The sequence below is a fragment of the Perna viridis genome, chromosome 15 (assembly GCF_037379345.1).
Source record: "Perna viridis isolate PV_CMFRI_1.1 ecotype Kerala chromosome 15, ASM3737934v1, whole genome shotgun sequence".
NCBI lineage: Eukaryota > Metazoa > Mollusca > Bivalvia > Mytilida > Mytilidae > Perna > Perna viridis.
In genome coordinates this window covers 23,561,088-23,588,551 of record NC_142459.1, presented here as the reverse complement: position 1 = coordinate 23,588,551, position 27,464 = coordinate 23,561,088, and the positions used below count along the sequence as shown (strand labels likewise).

The 27,464-nt window shown below is 32.8% G+C and overlaps 1 protein-coding gene across 1 annotated transcript; it reads right to left on the bottom strand.

Annotated features, from left to right (window-relative positions):
- LOC148597534 (integrator complex subunit 10-like) lies at nucleotides 1-27,035 on the bottom strand. The gene is made up of 17 exons (XM_088563781.1): nucleotides 26,860-27,035; nucleotides 23,872-23,939; nucleotides 22,692-22,789; nucleotides 21,846-21,985; nucleotides 20,799-20,880; nucleotides 19,747-19,899; nucleotides 17,149-17,311; nucleotides 14,699-14,853; nucleotides 14,060-14,132; nucleotides 12,120-12,259; nucleotides 10,853-10,935; nucleotides 7,309-7,374; nucleotides 4,416-4,469; nucleotides 3,190-3,366; nucleotides 1,761-1,923; nucleotides 854-950; nucleotides 1-226 (listed from the first exon to the last, which is right to left on the bottom strand). The coding sequence occupies exons 1-17, from the start codon at nucleotides 27,010-27,012 to the stop codon at nucleotides 70-72; spliced, it is 2,022 nt and encodes a 673-aa protein (XP_088419907.1). The 5' UTR covers nucleotides 27,013-27,035; the 3' UTR covers nucleotides 1-69.
- Nucleotides 27,036-27,464: the final 429 nt, after the last annotated feature.

Sequence of the window (27,464 nt, the reverse complement as noted above, 5' to 3'; positions counted from 1 at the left end):
TTCAATAAGAGTGAATTTTATTATTTTTATTATTATTATTAACTTTCTTATTTACTGTTTAATAGTTTATTACGTAAGGCTATCTATAATAAATTGTCTCTCTTCCTGTAAGAAGTTATAGATAAGTAGGTTAACATTTTCATCACACCGTTTGACCTGTTTTTCTATTGTCTGTTTAAAATCTTCCTTTACACCTTTATTAACGCCTCTTGTCACTGTTCTCTGTCTGGAAAAACAAAAATATTGAAATTTCCCAATTTTCTGCACTTAGCATGGAAACACATATGAGGGATTGATTATGTAATCACATTTACTGGTGGAGGATGACTAAATTTCTGAGAGATTTTTTTCACAATTATCTACATATTTCATGGTAGACACAGATTTTCCCTCAGCAATTGTATGATTTAAACTGTTTCTCCACTCTCTATGATAAAAAAATCATATTTCAATTTGCTCCTTTCAGCTTCATGTTTATAATCTTAATTCTGTTATCTAAAGTACAGAAATAGTTGAAACCATTAAAAACATACAAGTCTCTTACATTTTTGTCTTATGATCAAGTTATTTAATTCACACACTAAATTATTCTGATTAAATTCCAATCATGTCATTGTATATCAGACATGAGGTAATTGAAATCGAAAATTGAAATTGAATCCACATGTTGCAATTAATCTATTTTTTTCTGAGTAATCGACAATAATCAATTATCAAAGAGAAATTAAAAAAGAAACGGTCTCTACAAATTTCAAATACCTTGGTATGACCTAAGAATTGATCACATGACCTCCCCCAATCTAGGCCACAAAGAGACCACTAAGGTTGTCAATAAAACTGAAACATAACTTACTGTGCCAAAGCTTTTGTACTAATGGGTAATATATCTAGGTTGACTTTTCCTCCTTCTGCCGATTTCAGTAAAGCAAACTCTTCCAGTACATCAATATCTAAATGTGTTAAGGAATTATCAATCAAAAAACTCAATTTCTCCCATTCTAAGACTGCTAAACTCATGTCTCTGTTGACAGTTATGATATATATGCACACATCTGACCCTCAACTTATCTGGTAAATTGAACTTACCTATGTTTTTTTGTTGATGTTTTGGTCAAAATTAGTCAATTCAACTTTTACTCCACATCGACTTATAGTAAAAAAAATATGGTATTTTTATTTTTGTTATTAAGTTGCTTTATAGGTCTATATGATAAAAATGTATAATTATTCATTCCAATCTGTCTGCTCTGAGGAGATAATCCACAATGAAAATCCAATAGTTTCTATTGTATTTTAGTGTCATTTACAGGGTTATCTCCCTTAATTTTGAATTCTACAGTATATTCTCTATAATTTTTATCTCTTATGAACAAGGTTTTATGAAAAGCCAGATGTAACTTTCCGTTTACTATGACATTTTAAACAAAATATCAAAAAGAAAAACATGTAGGTTTTCCAACCCTGAATAACATTTTGCATGATTCTTATGTGGAGTTCTTCTTAAATTTTCTTCCAATTTATTTCATGTGTATTTTAGTTTAAGTTTGATAGCAAGTCAAAATATCTTTGTCAAATAATAAAAAATGTCAAGTAAAACACCTAAGGGAGTTCATCTAACGATTGTCATTTAATCAAAGGAAGCCTTTTCCCTAAGTCAACTATATTATTTTCTGTAAATACGCAACTTTCTATTCAGCATTGTGATCTGTTCTATATAACTTACACAGAACCCCTGTTAGTGTTCATGCAGAAAAGGATACTTATAACGTAGTTGAAGAAAACATTGTATGTTAGGCTACCCTGAGATTTGATTTTGCTTATGACTTGTTGAAACAGACTTTCATTCTTTGGCCAATCATATTGCAGTAAGATAACCATGTGACCAAGGGCTAAGTCATCATATTTTCCAGACTGTATTTTTTCCTGAAAAAGAATACATCAAGACCTGATTTTACAACAAACAAAAAATATAATGGAAAAAATTGAAAGTAAAAATACAGAAGAAGAAATGCAAAACCATACAATCTGGATTTGTAAAGTGAATTTCCCTTGAAAAGTACCATATTCTTCCTTGTATTACACGCATCCCCTAATTAGGTCTGACCAAACAAATACAGTCCTCTGGAAACAGGAAACACGCATTTGTGTATTCCGCGCATCCCCTAATTAGGTCTGACCAAACAAATAAACACAGTCCTTTGGAAACAGGAAGTCGTAGTCCTAGTTTTTAGAAAATGGGTCACAGCCACATACCTACAGAATGAATGTGTTTAAATTTCAAATGAAAAGTGTGATGAATATTTTAACTTACAAAACATAATGGCAAAACAAAGTCCTCAGTAAATAAGACGTTGTTTAATTTCTCCTTCTGAGACAAAGGGCCACGGTTCCTACTGGGCACGAGTTTAGAATTCCCACTTTTTGAGCTAATCAATTCTTATTGGAACTTTCACAAATCTCAATTAAAACAAATTAAGTTAAAGGTTTTAATCAGGATAATTATGGGTTTTAGTGATGTTTAAAGTACTGGTTACTTGCCATTATTTTGGCGGACGTAAAATTTAGTGATTATAAACAAAAAGGTAAACAAATAATTGGCATTTCTTATTTTGGGCCCCAAGTATTATTTCCCAGCATTCATTTTGACGACTTAGACAGTCCGCTAAAATATGCCAAAATTAGCACTTTACAAAAATTACCAGCTATACGGTATAACAAGATGGCTTTACTTAAACCCATAATGCCTAGGACTCTTCTATTTCACCCGTCATAATGATGTGGAGAAAAAAAGAAAGTCATAAACCTCAGAAGTGACACGTTTTAATTTTGGACCAAAGTGACGTTGCTTAAAAAATCAAATCTGATGTCGTACTGTATGAAAATAAGCTGTCACAAACTCTAGTGTAGTTAAAATAAAAAACATAAAAAAGTTGACATCTAAAATATGTTGTGAAAAAGATGCTGTCTTACCTCGCTCTTTTGAGCTTTCAAAGGTAAAATTTATGTTAAATCTGCCTCAGATTTTAATCGATCAGTGCAACACCATAGTCCTTCTTATAAATACAATGTACTAATACAATCATAATCTTGCTTATTTTTGAAACAACATACAAAATCTAGCATGGCACCCAATCATTCCAATTTATTTTATTTATGATAAGAAAAAAATTAGTCTTTCATGGTACTTACCTTCAAGGAGAAAATTAATAACTGTATACAATAAGGAACAATTTCAGTATCTTTACACAATGTCAACACAAGGTGGCGTGGTGTATCAGGTATATCAATCTGTGATTGGTCAGTTATATTAAACTGGTTACTATCTTTTAAGCCTGATATAGTATCCAGAACCAGTTCACATACTTTCTGGAGAAAACGAAGTTATAAAAGATCTGATTATTACTAGCAGCATGTAAAAAAGCTGACTGAACAATTTTACATATCAAAAAGTTTGTGAACATAAATTAAAAATTTTCCATTCCTATTTTAATACTTCTGCTAGTTCCGTCTTCTGGCAAGAAATATTTCTTGTCAAAATGTGCCAATATTTTAGAATAGTATTAAGTGAAATACTAGACTGAGCATGCAGGGTAATTTGTTTCCTTGAAAAACCCTCTGAACCCCCAAATTCAAAGGTCAGATGGCATATGAACCCCAAGATGCAAAAAAACTAGAGAGCATGCTGTTTTAAGGTCTCTCTGTGCTTAATATATGATTTACAATAGAGATAAGGATATTAAAATCCCCAATCATCATGATTGTTGAATATAATTAGACTGTCATTTAAAAAAAAACTGTTAAAACTAGGCAGGTCACATACAACAGTGATTCATTGAAAAAAAATTATCCATGATTTTTATGTTCTTAATTAATTCCTCTTTAAGTTATTTCAACAATTTAAGCCTGTTTTTGAAAGAGAAATAACTATCTTAAATATTCATATACTTTCTATTGCTATTTTACATCCATTTCATAATTAATTTTACCCAAGAATAACCATTTGCCTGGTTCTTATAAATAGCTATACTTATAGATTGGGACTTGTACATACATAGAATAAATGTATTTCTTATCTTGTATCTTTGATTTGTGATTATCACTCTTTCAGAAGAAGACATACACATCTATATAGTGTTATATCAGTATTGTAATTCTGAATCACACTCTAAACTTCTCACTATAAAATTTTATCCTCTCTTTTGAATACTGGAATCTTGATTCCCTTGATTTCTCTTACAAAATATATCCCACCCCCCTAAATAACCTAAAAACAGAAATTTTTTCTCCCATTTTTAATATTCTTTAAGTTAATAAGCTTCAAAATCTTCAATCTCCTTCAAATTTTACAATATTCTTCACAAGTTTACCTTCTCCAAATTTCTTTTAAAGTTTAACATTTGAGCTCAGCTACTTACATTATGTTTACCAAGACAATGGAAGCAACAAGCCATCTGTAGATTACTTCTGATCTGAAACAAATAATATCATGGTTATGATCATGCCAAAGTACTTTAACCCTACCACATCTATCATAAGTCTGGAATATCTGGCCTCTAAATGTCTTGTTTTGTTTTCACTTTCCATTTAATTTATGTTGCCAGAGTATATTAAGACAACTATTTCACTATCTTTGTATAATGTTGTTTTGGGACAGTTACAGCCTGCCTTGTGGTGTGAAGGTTTCCTGTCATTCACTGAAGACCCTTGGGTGGCCTTTGAGAGCTGACATTTTTCATCCCAATGGGGATTATTTTGAGTTTTTTTGCGTGAATGTGATGCATAAACCTCCAGAATCTATGATCATCACAAGATAAAACATCATCTATCTTTCTCTTACGTGCTTGCTGACAGTTGCCAAGGTTACTGTTCTTGATTAAATGGCTGAATAAAATTTTGTTTGTTTGAAAATGTTGGCTAATTGAAGTGATTTTTTTACTCTGGTTTTGCATCTTAATTACTAAAGTGTTTTTTTTTTCTAAGGGCTTTATCAACACACATTTACTTTTAAACTATTTTAACTTTCCACTCCCGTAAATTGGGATATTTTGGCTTCAGGTTATTTCTGCGGTTTTCTGCCAAAGTAATCATATTTTAGCTTGGTTTGTTTAATTTAGGTGTGTTTTATTTTGGAATTATTCCTAATCATTTCTTTCTTATCCTATCCTTCAACCTGACCATAATTGTTATTACTCAATAAGATAGCAATCCCATGACTACAAAACAGTTATAACAAAGTAACTTGCTACTGTCCACATCTTACCAATAAATCAATATAATGTAGCTGTCTAAATTTTTCACAAATATAATATAATGGTGTGTTTAATTTTGGCACTTTTCAGACATGATTTTACGAGGTCTACAAAACAAAGTAGAAATTGTCAAATCGGCAGTAAATATACAGTAACAAGAGGCTCCCAGAAGCCTGTATTGCTCACCTTCTTGAATTTTGCCTTTCAAAGGCAATAAATTAAACAAGAAGGTGTCCAACAATTTTGACTAAAGAAGTCTTTTGTAGGACTATCACAAGACCTTTTCAACAATTGAAAGTTTCTTTAAATCTATCATAGTTTTCATAATATTGACTGAAAACTATTAAAAAAAAAAGTCCTTTTTCCCCTTTCAAGGGCAATAACTCTTACAAGGAGTCTGAAGACTTTTGTAGTCCTAATAATATGGATCATTTCAGCTATTGAAAGAATTCGGATAAACCTAAGGCTTTAGGAGATATATGTGAAAAACTACTGTCTGACCCCTACGTTCTATTTTTAGTAACGCTGGCCATGTTTTTCGACAAATCAAAAATCCCCACATCAGTTCTATGCAGGATACCCCAAGGAACATTCATACCAAGTCCAGTTCTAAATAGTCAAGCAGTTTCAGAGGAGAAGAGTTTTGTATAATTGTTAACGACGAAAACGATGATGGACGACAACAAGGGACGCCAAGTGATGGCAATAGCTCACATTGCCTTCGGCAAGGTGAGCTAAAAAAAAAAGAATCATGTAAAATCCAGATTTGAAAAAGTGGAATTCTGCTAAAAAGCAGACAAAAATTATGTCTGCAATAAACCAAAATAAAACTATCACTAAAATATCCCAATTTACTGTATTAATTTGAAATTTTATTTTTTTTTCTAGTTACATTAACTACCATAATTTCTGTTAAATCATGATGAGAAAAATATCTTATGTTGATTCTCCAATATTAAGAGTGCATGGTGTAGGTGATCATACTAACTTCAGGAGGTAGACCCAGGGTAAGGGACATAACTCTTGAAATTAGTAATATGTTTGTATTATAATCAATTTCACCAAAGCCTATCAAGCTTTCATTTGAAACAGAATGAAATCAGTCAAAGTTACTTTAAGGATTACATGAGATTGATGAAAAATGATGTAAAATGCTGAATAAAAATGTTCCAATGATATTTAAGAGTTATGTCCCTTACCCTAGGTCTACCTCCTTAAAGGTTCTCTCATTGATATATTAGACCTGTTAATATATGGACAACTTGATATCATACAAATACCATAAAAAGACTAGCATATCAAGCCGAAAGTTTCGTACATGAAGATCCTATAAAAAAACATGATTTTCATATGAAACTAAAAATACTGTGAGTAACCTTCACCCCTAATTTCAAATGGTGCTCAATATTTTATATAAAAAACCCATAAGTTTAGGAAAGTTGTCGTTAATAGGTCTAACAGGTCCTCTGACAATAACTATATTCCTTCATGCATGCTAATACATTCACATAAGGCCCAACAATCCTATAAAATTTTATCAAGATCTCTTGTGCCGTTAAGGAAGAGTGGTGCTTACAAGAAATGTGGACAGACAGAAATGTACAATTCTATATAACCTGCAAATATTGTCTATAGGGGGAATATAACTGTGATATAATAAACATGTTGAAATTCACATATGAAAATAATTTTTAATAATCACATGACTACCATATGTAAATTATTATTCAGTCTTCATATGTGGTATTTTACGCTGTGTTCAGTTCTCCTACCTTCATTTTATCCATTGTTGATGAAGAACTATGTTGAAGTTCACATATGAAAATTGATCAATAATTTGTTATCGGGGATGATTTTTTTCCCCCCTTTTTAGAAGAATTTCACTATTTCAATCCAGATTTTACCATAAAGATTATTTTTCCTCCTGTATATTTACTTCCGATTTTGCCAATTTCTGCTTTCTTTGTAGACTTCATAAAATCATCCCTGTTTTATAATCATATGACTACCATATGTAAATTATCACACGGTCATCATATGTGGTATTTTTAGCTCCTACCTTCATTTTGTCCTTCATTGTTGATGAAAAACTGTGTAAATGTTCTACTGCTTCATTATACGCCCCCTAAAAATAAATATGAAGCGATGTCAACCAATATAGAGATTATCTAGGTCAATCTAATTTACATAAACCATTTAGTCACTACATGTAGGATCAACACCCTGTGTTACTTTCTGTTCATATGACCTTTTCAGAATTCTCTGTTTTTCTCCCTTTGAATGTTTTCAAAACCATGAAAGATGAAATTTGATTAGCTGATCAGAAAGGACATGTGAACAGAAAGTAGAATGGAGTGTAGTTAGATCCTACATGCAGTAACTGAATGGAACATTAATAGGTCTAATTATAATTAAATTGTATGTAGATAAACATATCATATAAGTATGGCCTAATTTACTGTGAAAGACCCAATACTTCTATATGTGGATTTCAATTTTCATAGTTCCTTGATAATACATTGGTTTTTTAATCCTAATTTCAGCATAAGGGACAGTCGTCTGAATAGAAAAAACCTTTGCAAATTCCTAAATGAAAAACAAGTAAGAAGTAGCCACATTTAAAAGATAAAAGAGAAATTGAATACAAAAAAAATACAAATAAAATGTGATTAGGGCAATGTATGTATGTTTACTGTATTATTTTTTTTTTTTTTTTTTTACTAATTCCTCTACCGTGAGGGTCAGAGTAATCACTCTCAGCTTTGATAAAACACTCGTTGTTTTTCAAATTAAAATCAGAGTGTCTGTGAAATATATCCACAGATTTTGTATTGTCACAGAACGGAGCTATTACACTCGTCTCTCCTTTTTTATGTTTACATATTTATTTTTTTGTCTAAAAAGAAGAAATGAAGGCATTTTTTTTAAATTTCTGTTTCCAATAAAATCTATGAAATTTTGTACTACAGACCTTTCAACTTATCACAGTATTTTTTCATAGTCACTATAACTGGAATGTTTATTTGTCATGTTGCACCATCAGTAACCAAAACTTATTACCAACTCCAAGCTTTATTTAAGGAAAATAACTCAGTTTACCCTATACTATCTGAAAGTTAATTACTCTAATTCAGGGATGATTTTACGAGGTCATCAAAGCAGAAATTGGTAAAATCGAAAATAAATAAACTGTAAAAAAAAAACGTAATGGTAAAATACAGATTTAAATTAATGGAATTCTGCTAAAAAGCGAAAAAAAGTCATCCCTGCAAATTACTTCCCTTCGTGGATGTTGACTGTCCCATGCTCATGAGAAACAAATGTTTATTTCATGTATTTTAATAACTGTAACAATCTGTATCAAATTTTAACCTTTAACCTGTCCATGATTGGTCATTACAGTGATCAAATTTTAACCTTTAACCTGTCCATGATCGGTCATTACAGTGATCAAATTTTAACCTGTAAGAGGCCATGATCGGTCATTACAGTGATCAAATTTTAACCTGTAAGAGCCCATGATTGGTCATTACAGTGATCAAATTTTAACCTGTTAGAGTCCATGATTGGTCATTACAGTGATCAAATTTTAACCTGTAACAGTCCATGATTGGTCATTACAGTGATCAAATTTTAACCTGTAACAGTCCATGATTGGTCATTACAGTGATCAAATTTTAACCTGTAAGAGTCCAAGATCGGTCATTACAGTGATCAAATTTTAACCTGTAAGAGTCCATGATTGATCATTACAGTGATCAAATTTTAACCTGTAAGAGGTCATGATTGGTCATTACAGTGTAACCTGTATCAAATTTTAACCTGTAAGAGTCCATGATTAGTCATTACAGTGATCAAATTTTAACCTGTAAGAGTCCAAGATCGGTCATTACAGTGATCAAATTTTAACCTGTAGGAGGCCATGATTGGTCATTACAGTGATCAAATTTTAACCTGTAACAGTCCATGATTGGTCATTACAGTGATCAAATTTTAACCTGTAACAGTCCATGATTGGTCATTACAGTGATCAAATTTTAACCTGTAAGAGTCCAAGATCGGTCATTACAGTGATCAAATTTTAACCTGTAAGAGTCCATGATTGATCATTACAGTGATCAAATTTTAACCTGTAAGAGGTCATGATTGGTCATTACAGTGTAACCTGTATCAAATTTTAACCTGTAAGAGTCCATGATTGATCATTACAGTGATCAAATTTTAACCTGTAAGAGTCCATGATTGGTCATTACAGTGATCAAATTTTAACCTGTAAGAGTCCATGATTGGTCATTACAGTTATCAAATTTTAACCTGTAAGAGTCCATGATTGGTCATTACAGTGATCAAATTTTAACCTGTAAGAGTCCATGATTGATCATTACAGTGATCAAATTTTAACCTGTAGGAGGCCATGATTGGTCATTACAGTGATCAAATTTTAACCTGTAACAGTCCATGATTGGTCATTACAGTGATCAAATTTTAACCTGTAAGAGTCCATGATTGATCATTACAGTGATCAAATTTTAACCTGTAACAGTCCATGATTGGTCATTACAGTGTAACCTGTATCAAATTTTAACCTGTAAGAGTCCATGATTGGTCATTACAGTGATCAAATTTTAACCTGTAAGAGTCCATGATTGGTCATTACAGTGATCAAATTTTAACCTGTAAGAGTCCATGATTGGTCATTACAGTGATCAAATTTTAACCTTAAGAGTCCATGATCGGTCATTACAGTGATCAAATTTTAACCTGTAAGAGTCCATGATTGGTCATTACAGTGATCAAATTTTAACCTGTAAGAGTCCATGATTGGTCATTACAGTGATCAAATTTTAACCTTAAGAGTCCATGATCGGTCATTACAGTGATCAAATTTTTAACCTGAGAGAGTCCAAGATCGGTCATTACAGTGATCAAATTTTAACCTGTAAGAGTCCATGATTGATCATTACAGTGATCAAATTTTAACCTGTAAGAGTCCATGTTTGGTCATTACAGTGTAACCTGCCTTAACTTAACCTTAAAATATCGGAAACCTGTGGAAACCAGACATCTTATGAATAGAACAAGAATAGGAATGGTGAATACGTCAAAAGAAAACAACCAGGTTGAAAATGTCAGCCCAAGGCCATCCATTGCTCTGCAAAGAATGACAAGAAACCCACACAATACAGGTCAGCCCCAAAACATCATTATACAAAGGTAGAGCAAGAGAGTTGCTCCTATATACTCAAGTAACATAAAAATAAGCTAAAGGTGAACATGGTAAAAACAAAACATGGCATACAGAGGCCAGAAATTAACAACCTGGGACAGGTGCAAAAGATGGGGCAGGGTTAAAGTACTCTGGCCTAATCACAACCCTAGCACTTTATTCCAATTTCACGAATTTCAATGCATTTTGAACTTGCCTTAACCAAAAAATACCCTTGGTCCAAAAAAGGTTCAGTTTAGACAAATTTTACTGTATTATTTTCATTGTCATTATTATTATTATAATCTAGTGACTTACTATAAGCCATAATGGGATCTTACTGATAGGACTGTTGATTTTGCTTGTAGAGGAAATTTCAGACTGATCTTTGGCCTACCTGAAACAACAACATATCTGTCTGAAAATGTGACATCCAGGTCCATGTTTCTAGCTTCCATGCTTTACACAGGACTTGAAATTCTACAATAAAACAATGACATTGAGATATACACAAATGCCTCTCTTAACCTTCCACACTTTCTTTTAAAGAGGTAGACCTGGGGTAAGGGACACAACTCTTATAAATCATTGGAACGTTTGTATTTACCAATTTACATCAATCTCATGTAAGCATCAAAGTAACTTGGACTGATTTTATTCTGTTTAAAAGGAAAGCTTGATAGGCTTTGATGAAATTGAATATGATACAAACATATTTTTGATTTCAAGAGTGAGGTCCCTTACCCCAGGTCAACCTCCTTAACATACTAGAATTTTACCATAAAGAATGTTACATGTACAAATTTGTACATAAATATACAAGTCAATAATAAACATACTGGTAAGCCCAGTAGAGTTTCTTAACAGATGGGTAAAATTTACAACTCTAAAGCTATTATAAACTTCTCAAAAGGTAGCCAGACTTGTAGGAGGGGAAACAAATGGTAGCCAGACTTGTGGGAGGGGAAACAAATGGTAGCCAGATTTGTGGGAGAGGAAACAAATGGTAGCCAGACTTGTGGGAGGGGAAACAAATTGTAGCCAGGCTTGTGGGAGGGGAAACAAATGGTAGCCAGGTCTGTGGGAGAGGAAACAAATGGTAGCCAGATTTGTGGGAGGGGAAACAAATGGCAGCCAGGCTTGTGAGAGAGGAAACAAATGGCAGCCAGACTTGTGAGAGGGGAAACAAATGGCAGCCAGGCTTGTGAGAGAGGAAACAAATGGCAGCCAGGCTTGTGGGAGAGGAAACAAATGGTAGCCAGACTTGTGGGAGGGAAAAGCCTGATATTCTTTGCTGGAAATACCCAGGCAAGGCTAGGTGACTGGAAATCTGGGGACATGTGGGGCTTAAACCCACACTTATGTCAACCTCTCAATCATCATAAATCTTATCTTAGAGACCCTGTGTTGAAAGTTTTGAAAAACCTACATACTATTAATTTACAAGAAAGGAAGCAATAACTCTTTATTGTCAATTAAAAGTTTAACTGCAATAAACAAGTGGTCTGAACCATTAAGTTAAATTTTGAAAAGGTTTAGTTGAGTGTAACATTAAAAATCATACAGACACCAGGTGTGTTAAAGACAGACTTACAGACATGGATCACTTAATAACCCTAACTCTCTTTAGGAAGGGTATACAATAAAGTGATCTAACCACTTACCTCTCTGTAATTCTGCTGTTGAGTATAGCAGTTCATAGCATTTAAATGCTGTTGTAAAACATTGTATGACTGTCTTAGACTGGGGAACACATGGAGGGGATAAAATAGGTGGTGCAATAGTGGACTTCATTTTCTTTGAACTGAAACAATAATTCAATACATTGTTATAATAGCTAGTAAGTTTAATGTCAAAACTAATCAAAGAATTTGTTTCCTTAGTGTTATTTTACACATAACTCTTGCTCTAAAAATGACATATTTTATACTTAAATGAACATGATTTTTGTTTTTTTTTTTAAGTTTGGAATATCAGTAGTAAGCTTTTATCTAATTAATTTCATCTTTAAAGCATGTTTGATAATGTATGATTTCCTCTGTGATGAGGATTTTCCATGTGTTTAGATAAGCAATATAAGGATGTTCTTTATATTTAGGTTTTTACAGATTCAAAGATACTTGAGCAACGTAATTGGGCATCGGGATCTTGTTTCATAACGAAAATATAAAGCACAGTTCCCTATGAAAATCATACAAATATATTAGGTTTAGTTTGTTGGGGTTTAATGTCCGAGCAGCAATATTTCAGCCATATTCAGACGTTGAATTCAAATTGTTACCACATTGCTTGTATAATATGTTTATATAAAACAATTAAAATAATAGCAAACATCAATCAGGTACACCACTGGTAAATCTTTAAGTAGCTGTCTTTGTAAGAATCATGCAAAATCTGAAAAATGGCTGCATATTTTCATTTTTGTAATTAAGTTATCTCATGGGTCGATATTATGAAATGTGTAATTATTCATTCAAATCTGCCTGTTCTTAGGAGATTATCAACATTGAAAATCCAATAGATTCTATTGCATTTGAGAATCATTTTACAGAGTTATCTCCCATAATATTGAAATCTACAGCACACTCTATACAATTTTTATCTCCTAAGAACACAGCTTAAATGAAAAACTGAATGTTAATTTCTGTTTACTATGGCAATTCAAACAAAATATCAGAAATAAAAATATGTAGGCTTTAACCAATGAATCACATTTTGCATGATTCTTAGCTGGAGTGCTACATAATAGCAGATTAAATTTGTAGTGCTTTATTTATAGATATCTGATTCACCTCACTCTCTAACATTTCTTTCTGAAAAATTTCTTAAAAGAGCAGAAAGATATCAGTCTGAAGAGGATAGAATAAAGTACAAATCTGACTAAAAAAACATCAACAATGTGTGTTGTTAATGAATCGTTTCCTGTAATGTCTATCTACACATTCAACCTCAAAATTTGAAAACTTGAATTATATAAGAAAGTTTATAACGAAAAAGATATTCATCGTCACTGCATACTGTGAAAGTGCTTTACTTATACTGGATACTTATTTTCGTGGATTAGGGAAGAAACACAGGTTTGTGGTGTCTTGAATTTTGGTTTTGAGGATTTCAGTATAGACATCAATGGGATTCTCCTTTTCATTGGGAATCAAATTTTGTGGTTTGGCCTACCCACGAAAACCACAAATATTGGTACCCCAACAAACAATAGTATTTTCACAGTAATCATGACATAATTTTGTAGCTGAATGATTGAAGAGTTTACAAATGCAAAATTGAAACTAAAGACTTATTTTTTTATAGTTTAAGCTAGGGAAATACACATTGCCATATGATTTTTTTAAGAAGTAAAAAAGATTGTTGATAAATAAACAGATTTAGTTTTACCTCTGTTTTCCCCCATAGACATTTATGTTAATAAAAAGTAGCATGGTGTGTTCAAATGATTGTAGCACAGTGGGTATGCTTGTGCTTCCTGTAAATATGTTCAATTTAGAGAATCAGTGAAAAATGATACCCTTACAGTGCACTTGATAAAAACTAAAAAAAAAAAAAACATGCATGATTCTTACACAGATCTGTACATGCTACGTATACATACGGAGAAGGAGAGTCTGTTGTATCTATTCTGAAGCCTTCCACCATAACCAAAGGTTCTGATGACGAAAGACTACCTGAAAAGAAAGGTCATCTGATTTACATTTTCTTTTTTTTCGAAAGGGGGTTGCCAAATAGTTTTCTTTAAATATCAAGACAAGTGCTAAAACAAATACCCCAAAATCCTACTTTGGAAATAAAACAAATTTGATAAGGTGGTTTCTTAAGTTATTCATTGGTTATCATAATTCTTGTACAGAATATACTAAACTCTAATCATAGTCTTCTGATGTTATAAATAATAATTAAAGAATGACTATTATATTTTTTTGGTCTATGAAGATATAGCCTCAATCATGTGGTGCACACTAATCTGCGTAGTTGTTTATTCTAAAGTGTGCACCAAAGGCATTGAGGTTATTTCAGATAGAAGAAAAAATATAACAGCTATTCATTATAATTTAATTTAAGTACCAAAATTCAATGCGTAAATCATTAAAAAAAGTTTGATGACAACACAGTTATTACAAACTTTGGTCCATAAGATGATAATTTTTTATCCAATCAGAAAACTGTGTTAGTTCTGAAATTAAATGACTGATTTTATCATAAATTTGTTTTCAATCCCTGGAGATATTCATACCTATAAAAGAGTCTGGATCTACACTAGAGACATAGGAATAAAGACTCTCCAGAAAGACTACCACTGTTGTATAGAGAACCTGTTTGGTGTTGTGGGCTGATTTCATCTGCTGTGATCTGTGATGAAGGCTTAGAACTTGTTGACATTGTATATCTCTGAAAAAGAGGGTGTGCAAACAATAATATTTGATTATTAAAAATTTTTTCTACGAGATGAGCATGAGAAACTCCCACGAGTTGAAATAATACTTGATAATATGTTTATCGCTGTTTTGCTGAAGTGTAAGGTATCAGTTGTCTTTTATTTATATTTTCCTGACCTAAATATGTAACTTTTATAAGCGCTGCAGTTTCCTATCTGGACTATTTTTCGGCGATGTGCTACGTGACGTCATGTATGTTGTGCAGCTGTGATACACATCATTTGAAAAAAAATCTGTTAACTATGAAGCTTGCGTTTATAATTTGTGGAATAATTTAGGGATTTATTCATTCTTATTGGGTAAGTTACTGTATTTAATCATGTCAGTATACATGGACTATAACAATGGGTCCAGAAACAGTCAAAAATGCCGGTCATTGACCGACAAATTTTGCAAATGACTGACCACCACTTTCCAATATCAGACATATAAAATTGTCAACCCTTAAAAATTACAGTCTGCGTGGTTTTATTAGCGAATAAACATCCTGACTACTAGTCTCATAATTGTTTATTTGAAATTAATTGACAGGTGTGTGTCAATTTTAGCCATGGTGCAGCCACCTGTGACTGTGATTTACCTGTAACTGATTAGTTAATTGCATGATTGAATTAACGGTACACATGCAGCCCCATTTCCAATACAAATTATTTGAAGTAACTTGGAGAATCTTCATACATTTATTAGTTGATTAATTAAGAAAAAAGATTGTCAAGTCCATCATTTTCTTGCCGATCTTTCAGAGGTAGCGAAAGCACATGGAACTGAAACTATGAATCAGTCATAGTTTGTAATTTTTAATTCATTGATTGAACCTTTTCAACACAGAAGTCAACAAAATATTTAAATCAATATACAAAATGTATTTGCAATTTTCTTTTATAAATGAGGGACCTGATGGGTTATTTTCGTTCTTCGTAATCGGCGCATTTTCGCTATCCTGATCCATTTATTTACAATTTTATTTTTGGTGATTCGTGATGAAAGCAATGTTCATGTAATGTTTTCATTGGAGTTTTATGTTCGTTCTTTGTAATTGAGACATATATTTCATTCTCTGTTCGTTCTTTGTAATTGAGACATATATTTCATTCTCGTGATTTTTTTCCATTACGGAAATAAAGAGTTCCATTGAGTTGTCTTTCTTGGCTTAAAAAGTTGAAGTGGCGCAATTTAATTTAGAACCTGGGAGAATTCAACACGTAAACAAGTAATGAGCCAGTATTTGATTGTAGCTTAATTGAACCAATCTACAACACAAACAAACAGCTTCTGAATCTCTATTATTGAGATTGATCGGGGATATTCATTTTATATTTTCGTGGTTCGTGACCATGGAAATTTATTTTCTGTGAATCGTGATTGACAAAAAAAATCAACTCATGAATCATGATGAGACCCCCCCCCCCTCATCAGGCCCCTCATAAATAATCAACATTTTTTTTCACCACTCAGAAGTTTTCGCTGTTTGCCTATGTGATGAAAAAGTCTGAGAGATACGATGTTTTGTTTACAAGTTAGAACGTCCACGTGTGGACGAAACCAAACTCATTCACTCGCAGTAATATTTTGTAAAAGACAGAGTATGTGATGAAATAACACAATTTCCAATTTTACTACATATAAAAGGTTTTTTTTAAGTTCACTTTGGTCTGAGCATGTAAAAGACTGACACAAACATCTGCTTAAGTTTAATAAATTTGTCCGGCATGGGCTGTCAAAATTTCTGGACCCTTGACTATAACCCAAATACATATATCACATAAGTATACCTGGACAACCCTAATACATGTATCACATCAGTATACCTGGACAATCCTTATACATGTATCACATCAGTATACCTGGACAACCCTTATACATGTATCACATCAGTATACCTGGACAACCCTAATACATGTATCACTTCAGTGTACCTGGACATCTTTATACATGTATCACATCAGTATACATGGACTGTACCCTAATACATGTATCACATCAGTATACCTGGACAACCCTAATACATGTATCACTTCAGTGTACCTGGACACCTTTATACATGTATCACATCAGTATACATGGACTATACCCTAATACATGTATCACATCAGTATACCTGGACAACCCTAATACATGTATCATATCAGTATACCATACCTGGTCAACCCTAATACATGTATCACATCAAGTACCTGGTCAACCCTAATACATGTATCACATCAGTATACACGGACTATACCCTAATACATGTATCACATCAGTATACCTTGACTGAGAGAAGAACTGTTTATCCATGTCCCAGCCTAGATGATGACCAATGTGTACCACTAGTCTCTGTAAACTGTCCCAGGGATCTGATATTTGACATTCCTTATCCAGTAAACCAGAGATTGAAGCCCTTCTACTTAATTTGGTAGGTGATAGCAGCTCTATAAAAAAACTTATAAATTGTGATACCTATTTTTAATAAAAGGCAATTAAAAAACTAAAAACGCAGGTTCCTAATTCAGTTAGTTATTCCAAAGCAGTACTTGCTTTTAATGGACATTTGACTAGTAATCATGATATATCAAAAAGTAAAATTTTCTTAATTACCACTGGACCAAACAGAATTTTACTGGACATAGGGTATGTAAGTCTTGTCGTGTGAACCCGTGATTTCAGGTCCTAGTCTACCATTCAAAAGCATGGAGACTTTTCATTTGGAGAATGTTGAGTTCAGTGTTGAGGGCAAAACATCTTTTGTGTAAAAAATACAGATAAAAATAACAAATATCTATTTCTACACGATAAAGGTATTAAGAAAAAACATACAATAGAAGATTTTGCATTGTTATATAGCATTTCAAGTACCCGGAAGTAAACAATAAAATGCAGATCGGGCTCCGGTTTTCAATACATTCTACGTCGTAAATTCGGGTTAAGAAAATGAAACTAGAACGAGACTTACATACCCAATTGCCATGGGTCTGACAGTACTTTGGAATCACTGTTAATTTCAGTAATGTGTAATTTTCCAGAAGAATTGATTGATTGATTGTTATCTTTTAATGCCGTTTCGGCAACTAGTTCCATATCACGGCAAGAACATTTAATGAAATGGAAATATTAAAAGCAAGATCAAAGTCTCTTCATAAAATAATGAAATTAAAACAAACAGCTATTTACATATAAAAAGGTACATAAAAGGTGAACCTAAGACATAAAATACATATAGAAACATAACTTCGATAACACATTTGAAGTATTGAAAAATCAAGGAAGGTATCCAATTTAGATTTTATTAAATAAACCGATGTCCCGCAAGAAATTGATGATGTTTTTAGATGAAACGGTCTTGAACAAATCAAACATATTGGCGCAGTAAAAATAATTTTGCCTGGTGTTGGCAAAATCCACACAATCTAGAAGAACATGTTTGATAGAGAAAGGGCAATCACATGGGATACACTCAGGTGGAGGATCACCAACAAGCAAATGGCCATGTGTAAATCTAGAATGTCCAATGCGGCATCTAGTCATGACCACTTGCTCTTTGCGATTGCCCGACCCGGATTGATGAACGCCTAGATCGGGTTTTATGGAATTGAGTTTGTTGTTTTCAAGACCGTCCCATCGGTCCTGCCACATCTTTAAAATATATTTCCTTATTAAAGGTTTAAAATTGGTGTATGGCAAACTAACGTCCTTTATTATTTCATTTAATGTCTTTTTGGCAACCCTGTCTACAACTGAATTCCCCTGAATACCAACATGACTGGGTACCCAGAGAAAAACAATCTCTTTATCAAATTCCCGATGTCGATGAATAAAATACAAAATTTGTAAAATAAGAGTGTTTTTCAGTTTGTGATTCTTAATTGCCGAAAGACAGCTCAAAGAGTCAGAACAAATATTAAACTGTGACCGATTAGATTGAGTAATCAATTTAAGTGCTAACAATATGGCTCGAGCTTCAGCTGTGAATATGGAAGCGCTCGATGGCAACCATTCAGTTACAGTTCTGTCACCATGGACAGCAGCACATGCAAAGGTATTAAGAATTAAGAAAAAACATACAATAGAAGATTTTGCATTGTTATATAGCATTTCAAGTACCCGGAAGTAAACAATAAAATGCAGATCGGGCTCCGGTTTTCAATACATTCTACGTTGTAAATTCGGGTTAAGAAAATGAAACTAGAATGAGACTTACATACCCAATTGCCATGGGTCTGACAGTACTTTGGAATCACTGTTAATTTCAGTAATGTGTGATTTTCCAGAAGAAGGTAAACTATTTTAAAAAAATGTAAGAACAATTAAAAAAGGAATTTTATTTCTTAAATGCAAAGGAATAGTAACTGGTTGCGAACTTAACACAAAACAGTTAAAAAAAAAAGAAGAAAACAATCCAGACAAATGCATATCAATTAACAAGGAGACATCAGACATTTTCTGGTAAGATAAAAATGTGTTTTAATGCGGCTGACAGCAGAGCCTTGGTAGAAAATTGGAAATCTTATCCTAGGGTGTCTGAGATTTATATTTCTGTAACACTCTCAAGATTCTAAATTTTGAAGAAGGAGCAAAAAATATGCAGAGAAATTTCTAAGATTTGTGGTCAAGAGTTCTCTGATGATGACAATCATTCAAGACATTCTGTACCATTCAAAATTCAGACATAATTATTGGAAGCCAACAAAAATGAGGAAACTGACAATTTTGGAAGTAAATATTTGGTTAAAGGAGTAAGGTAATAGCATAACTCAGACTTGAAAAGGCAGATTTCCATTTCAAGTGAAAAAGTCATGTCTGAAAATATCTGAAAGCCGATTGGTGGAAGTTGATATATGTAGCAATAATGACTTGAATAAACTGCTACCTGGTGTATGTGGAGAACCAGCAGGAACCAGTGGGGGCTGGGTAACGTAGATGACATAGAACTCAACTGCAAGTTGTAACCAGTTATAAAATTGTGACTCAGGAAGCTCAAATTTCTTCTTCTTCTGTAGCACCAATGGTAGAACATCACACACTGAAAGTAAATTCATTGATATTAGCAGCGTTTGTCAATAAGTTGTTCAGTACATTTCTATATAATTCTTGTGTTATTCACACAGAGGAAATGAATTTCCAACTTTTTGACAGGGTTAAATAAATGCTGTAATGGCACATTTTTAAATAAGTTTACTGTGCAAGTACTTTTCTTGGATTCGGGAAGAAACACAAGTTTGTGGATTCCTGAATATTGTGGTTTTCAGGTTTACAGTACACAAATCAATGGATATCTCTTTTTCGTCTGGTAACCAGATTTCTTGGTTTGGTCTACCCATGAAAACCATGAAAATTGGTACCACACAAACAATAGTACTTTCACACTATGTGTTAAAGGCAGTTACTGAGGAAAACATATTGCATTTGGCTCATCAGCACATATATATATATATGGAAATCAGAAAAACATGGGGTTTTGTAATTGGATAAACTTAGAAAGAGTAATCAAGGGAACCAAGGTTACAGCGGTAATCAAGAGAATGTAATCCAGTAACAAAGACCAGACATGGAAAACAGATATACACAACAAAGAACATAAAGAAATGAAAATCATACATACAAAGTAACAAAAGCAAATGAGCAACTCCAACTCCACTATAAACTGGGAGCATGGACCAGGTGCACTGGTAGGGTAAGGGTCCTCTGCTTTTCTAGGAAAGTTGCTCATAAAAAGTCAAGTCTGGGGTAGATGAAAGAGGAAAGGAAAACTATGACTTGTTGTAACCAATATCATTCTGTTCAAAATAAATGATAAGTACAAATTAATGAAGTAAAGTGATATTGTTATCTTGGACCACTTCCAGTAAATACCCTCAATAAGGGAATATATTGCATGCTAAATTTACCTTGCTTTATTCTGGGAAAATATCACAACATTACCTAACAGTTTCCTATAGCAGTTGACTGGTGACTTTAGTTTAGCATCCCATTCTGCCTTCAGTAATGTACCAACTAACTTCAGCTGTCAAAATAATCACTTTTTATAGTAAATCCTGTCTACATATTTATATATAGATGTTCACATAAAAGTTGTGTTATTTTTAGGTAAAGTTTTCACATGAAAATTAAGCAAAATTTCATTTTAAACTCATGCCAATATAACTTGAGGCTGAATCTCATGACGGTAACTGAAATTAGTTGCTTTTTTATATATCTCGGCAAAAAAAATTGAAAAAAAAAAACATCGAAGGTCTACAAGAGAAAAAAAAATCATTTGTTTGAAAATAATGGATAAATATATGTTTGTCATATGTTTAGGACCATCATGAAAAACGTATTTCTAACTAATGAATTAATTCATGAAATACTAATAATTAACATCATATGGTTATCATATATTTTCATATAATTTCAAATGTGACAAGAGTAAGGCTTTCCTATGATTTCATATGTGACAAGAGTAAGGCTTTCCTATGATTTCATATCTGACAAGAGTAAGGAATTCATATGATAAAAAGTATTTATTAAATGCACAAAACATGTATTTACCTTACTTGTCCTAAACATATGTTTTAGAACATATGAAACATATGGTCCATATTTACCAGTGTTTGGACTATGGGGAGCTTCCTTTAACAAAAACGAACTCTACAATAATCTACTGTGAAGGTATTACTGTGTGTGGGGTACCAATTTTCATAGTTTTCCTGGGTAGGCTAAACCACGAAATTTGGTTCAAAATGTAAAGGAAATTTCAATTTATTGGTAAACTGAAAACCTCAAGACCACGAATTCAAGAATCCACAAATTTGGGTTTCTTTCCACGAAAATTGGTACCAACAAAGTAAAGTACTTTCACAGTATTTATAGAATGCACAACACTTGTCATTGATCATATAACATGTGGACAAAAGGACAGACAGACAGACTAACAATATACAATACATCTGTAAAGATTGGACCAGATTCTCAAACACAGTCACCTACCCCATGTTCATTGACAAGGCTGGTGAACTTTTTCATAGCCAGTAAAAGAAGTCTACACTGTTCGAGGATATCTGTCATCTTGTTAGACAAACTTATCAGCATCTGACATTGCGTCGGTGTTGACAGAGCAGCAAATATCTCTGGAAAAGACATACATGTATTTCAATGTGAGAAGCAAATATCTCTGGAAAAGTTGTACATGTATTACATTCTGAGCAGCAAATACCTCTGCAAAAAACGTACATGTATTACAGCAAATATTTCTGGCACAGACATACATGTATTTCCAACACAACATACATGTGGTTCTTACACAGTGTTGGTGTCACCAGAGCAACAAATAAAGTCCAAAACGGATGTGGTTAAAACAGGTTTCATTGCAAAAAGTGATGGGATATATCTGGAAGACAACCCAACAGGTCACACGCAAACAAGTGAGGTACACATCTTATATGATTACCATTGACAGAATGCATGAAAGCAACATGATACACACTCTGTAAAAGATTATTAAATTGAAGAGAAAATATTTATATGTAAGATTAGGATAATTAAAATAATAAAATTTGAGAGATTTTTAAAAAAGCATTTTTTTCAAAGAAAACAGAAAAAAACAGAAAAAATATCAGAAAGTCAAATGAAGCACAACACAGAACTGACATGCTACATGTACACAAAATACATAAAATACAAGGACTCAAGGGACTTACAAAATGTAATTCGGAAATTACAGGAGGCAAGTTATATGTGAATGGGAAGTTACATGTCAGATCATCTTATTGTTTTTGTTTTGGATGGTGAATATTTTTTTATGATTTAATGGGGAGAAAATCAAAATTGGAGTACCTGTAAGGAAACTGTTCACTGCAGAATCAGACTGTAGAGCCTCTAGGATACTCTGTACTTCATTCCAAAGTCTGGCTTCATTGGGGAATGCTAAAAACCTGAAATGGAACGAGTCTAAGATTATACAAAGAACCATTCTAAAGTGTGGCTTTAATGGGAAAAGCTAAAAACCTGAAATGGTGTGTGTCAATATTATAAAAAGGACCATACCAAAGTCTAGCATCATTGAGAAAAGCTAAAACCCTGAAAAGGTACAAACTCATTGTATCTTAGCACTAGAAATGATGTGTGGTATGTTACCATGTTTTAAATATGACCAATATCATGAATATGGAAACATGTGTTTTTATCATGTTTAAACACCTGAAATCATATATTTTTCAAAAATCATACAAAAATTGTATTCCTTTCATACATACAGACCAAACGAAAACAGTAAACTACAACATGACTTTTATTTTTATGTTTTACACTAGTGAATTGTTAGTCCTAAACATGTTTTGATAGCATGATTACGTTGATTTTCGTCCTTTATGAATAGTTTCACATCATTTGTTTTGGTGCCTTTTACAGCCTGCTTCATGGTATGGGTTTTACCCATCATTGAAATCCTTGTGGTGATCTGTAGAAGTTTTATTGTTTGTTTTTTTTTTTTTTGGTATTTGGTGGCTGACTGTCTCATTGACATCAACATTCCCTCCCTTTTGTTGGAAAATTTCATAAATTTCTCACGAAATATCACCATTTCTAAATATATGCAAATCATTTCCTTAAATTCCTATTTTCCTTGAATTCCTCTAGAATCCTCTTAAAAAAATTCTGGATCCATCACTGGAATTATCTCATTTTTAGTTGTAAATAAATTTGATTGATTAAAAATGTGCACTTGAAATTTATTGCATAAATAAAATCTAAAACCTTAGCATAGTTATATATACATGTAATACTGATTCAATGTATTCTGTGCTTTTACTCAAACACAGGGCTCCCCCATACACATGTATATAAATGTACCATGCTATGAGCACATTATATTTTTTTGTCACATAATATTACTTTTTTTGTGCCCACAATTTAATTATTTTGTCACAATTGCATAATATCTATTTTGTGCAGACAATGTATTATTTTTTTTCTTTATATGTCCCTATCAGGTCTCCATGAAATACAAGATACTCACATTTCTTCCAATAATTTCGCAGCCTCTTTAACATTTTTACCAATTTTCTCCAATGAGTAAGCTTCAAACTGAAAGAAAAATAAAACCTGTCAATAACTAGAACCATTCCAGTTAAGTTTGGTAAAAATCTGTCAACAAATTTTTATGTTATTAAAATGTTAAAATTCTTAGAAGAGGGCAATGGAAATTGATGACCTCAAAGTTCACTTGAACCTACACGTATGAGCAGCTAAAATTAGTGGAAGTTCCAGTTCCAAAACCCTCAATTTCGGCCCTACAAATTAGGGATATTCAAAACATCATTTACATGGGCCTTGGACTTTCAACCCTTTTTAATGATATTTTAATGACTTTCCTCATTTAATTTTTGACTTGAAACTCACAATAGTCCAGAATTTTCTAGTCTTGTAAGTAAATTTGAAACCTAGTTGGCAGGAGACACTTTATCTACTGAGGCGAAAAAAATAATTTGACTGTTTCCTGCTAATCTTCCTACCCCATTTTTTTTTGGTGCCTACCCTGAACATTTTATGACCATTTCAGCTCAAGCCTCGTTACAGTCTAGATTATTTCCCCCATTCACTTGCTAGTAACTTTTTTTGGCCTGATGACCTTTTGACATCAGAAAAATATATCATTCTTAATTATTTTCATATGTAGGAGTTTATGTTGCAAAACTACAGAAAAAAAACACGTTATCTGCATTAAAGACTTATATTTATGTTAATTACCTATTAATTTTTATATCTAGAGATGTTTATAATAAATTTATTTCTTTAATGTACATGAATAACTCATAAATGAACCTTTTCAAATATTTGACAGATTGATTACAGACTGAGATCCAATAATAGTTGCACTTTCTTGTGTAAAACGACATAATTTCCAATTACTGTAATAAAAAAATAGTTTAAGAGTTATCATGGGAACCAAGATTCTAGTGGCAATCAAAAGAATGTAATCCAGGGACCAAGACCAGACATGGAAAACAGATATACACAACAAAGAACACAAAATCATACATACAAAGTAACATAAATAAAAGAACATCTCGGACTCCACTAAAAACTGGGAGTATGGACCAGGTGCACAGGTAGGGTAAGTGTCCTCTGTTTTTTCTATAAAACAGCTGAGTTGCTCATAAAAAGTCAAGTCCAGGATAGATGAAACAGGAAAGAAATACTATGACACTTACAGTGCAGATGGATACACCATAACCACATACGTGCATAAAACTTCTGTAGTGATGACTTAAAACTTGTAACAACATAACCCTGTTCCAGAAGCCTATTTGTAAGAAGTCTAGTGCTGTACAAAAAGTCTGGGTAGCTCTAGCATAATGTACGAGTTGTGATATGATAACTACATACACAGGTGCTGAAAGAATATTGCCACAGGTGAGAGGAAAATTGACGATACGGAATGTTTGTTGAATAGTTTGGTCAACAGTGTTCCCTTACCATTAATCTCTAAGTATAGGCCAAGATATGACACAGTGTCTGTAGCATCTTTTATCTCAAGTTCTTTGTGGTGGATTTCAACTTTCTTTTAAAAAAATATTCATTTTTGCATTTCATTTTCTTCTTATTACATGTTTATTTTTGATGCATCAATTACACATTAATAATCACAAAAAAAAGGGCTGGGTACATTATACATGCATTATTGAAAGTTGTTTTTCATTAAAATACTGAAAATACTGCAAAGTGACCTGAAACTGTTAAGGGGGTCTGTGGGCAATGCCCCCAGGAAAATTTATAAAAATTTAGAAGCCTTCTGCATTCTGAGAGCATTTTTGGCAGATTCAACATATATCACTGCCCACCAGTAGACAACACGTTTCATTTACAGCATGGCGCACAACATATTTAAGTTATCTCCCATTGCTCATTGTTATGAAATTGTCGTAAAATATAAACAAATGAATTACTGCAATTAACGTCTTTTACAATTTGTAGTTACGCTCAAGATAACTTGTTTTTTTCTTGATAAACAAATCTGCCTTTATGACAAAAAGTTGCAAAAACTAATCTGGATATTGACAAAATGTTATTTCTACATGTATTTGAAAAATATGGACCCCACCCCTTCCTAAAAAACTCCTCGGATTTACATATATCTCAAGAACAGCCAGGGCCTTTGAAAAAAACGGAAATCCATCAAAATACAGGAAACTTTCACCTATGAACATATATATATGCTGAAATGCTGAGACTAATGTGCAAGAAGTGAATGAAAAAAATTAATTTTACAAAACAAATTTATCATTTCAGATCCAGGTACATGTATCAAATCAACTACTGGCTTGTATATAAGTACTGGTTACTAATTAGGATTACCTACTCTGTCAGTCTCTGTGGTATTCAGGGAAGGACTTTAATTAGTTTGGGTAGGGTTCAACCAAAAGGGGCAGATTCACTAGCACTTGCTTCAGGCTTACTGTTTGTGAAAAATTCAACTTCAGTACTATTTTAAAATTTCCTCTAAGCATACTTTAAAGTAAAATGATATATTAATTCTTGCATACCAAAGTTGCCATTTTTGGTCACAGATAAATAATAATGACTTCAATAAAGAATTAGAATGAAAAATGAGAGGATATCGGGCAGTTTTTTCGATCAAAAGCTTTGAATAATAATTTTTTGTCAGAAGTTGTAATGGTATGGAAGATTATTTAATACATGCATGCTATGTTTTCTATATAACAATGTCTTATGAAATAAGCATTTTTTTTTCAGAAATTTGTCTGAATTTTCTAATTATATTCAGGTTTATTATATCTAGCCACCTAGGGGATGCTACGCCTTAAAAAAGATTCTAGACACACAAGTCAATCTGTAGACAGAGGAAGCCAGAGTCCCATTGACAGAATTTTAATCCCATTGAGTCACTGCCTGGAATGAACACTGTAAAACGACCCTACACTGCTACAGGCTACAGCGTTTGCTGCAGTCAACGTAAACAAATATAATATAAAGTATAGCGAACTTGGATGGTAAAATTGCTAGGGAAGAGTGATCTTGCAGTAATCATCCATGACTTTGCTGCGTAAATATCACATTTGACACACTGTCGTGCTCTAGATACAAGCCATTCTTCGTCTGAAATAGAATCATCTCCAAATCTTGTGGAAGCCGCCATCGTCTGGTCCTAAGGAATAACAATGTATGTGAGGAAACCAGTTTCTAATAATCAACGAGTCCAAGACGGGGCTAGCCCGGAAATATTTTCTTATGAAAGGCAGCAAAATATGAGATCATTTTACCAGTTATATCCCAGGATCGGTTATAGTGATTGACTAAATTTACAACCATAATAATCGAGCAAAATATTCTGTTGGACCATTTTACTGTTACTTTATTGTTCCTTAAAACTGGAATTCGTTTTGGACAAGGAGTTAAATATATTTAACTCTATGGTTTTTGATCACTAAAAGGTAAAGTACAAAAATAGCAATATGAACTCCTAAGCATTTCTAGTTGCACAAAAGAACAACATTATTTTTTTGGTGTAGCGGAGATTGCTGAATAAACCCGATTGCAAAAATTAGCGACGTGCAGTACAATAGTTGGACATGCATTTGTACTGAGCCT

Bases quoted from the DNA above. Each gene is read 5' to 3' on its own strand.
- LOC148597534 (XM_088563781.1), bottom strand. From the start codon at position 27,012: ATGGCGGCTTCCACAAGATTTGGAGATGATTCTATTTCAGACGAAGAA. The intron at 12,260-14,059 runs GTATGTATACGT...TTATTGTTTCAG, and splicing joins ACAACAGACTCTCCTTCTCC to TTCAAAGAAAATGAAGTCCA. The intron at 227-853 runs GTAAGTTATGTT...TTGTTTTTCCAG, and splicing joins AGTACAAAAGCTTTGGCACA to ACAGAGAACAGTGACAAGAG.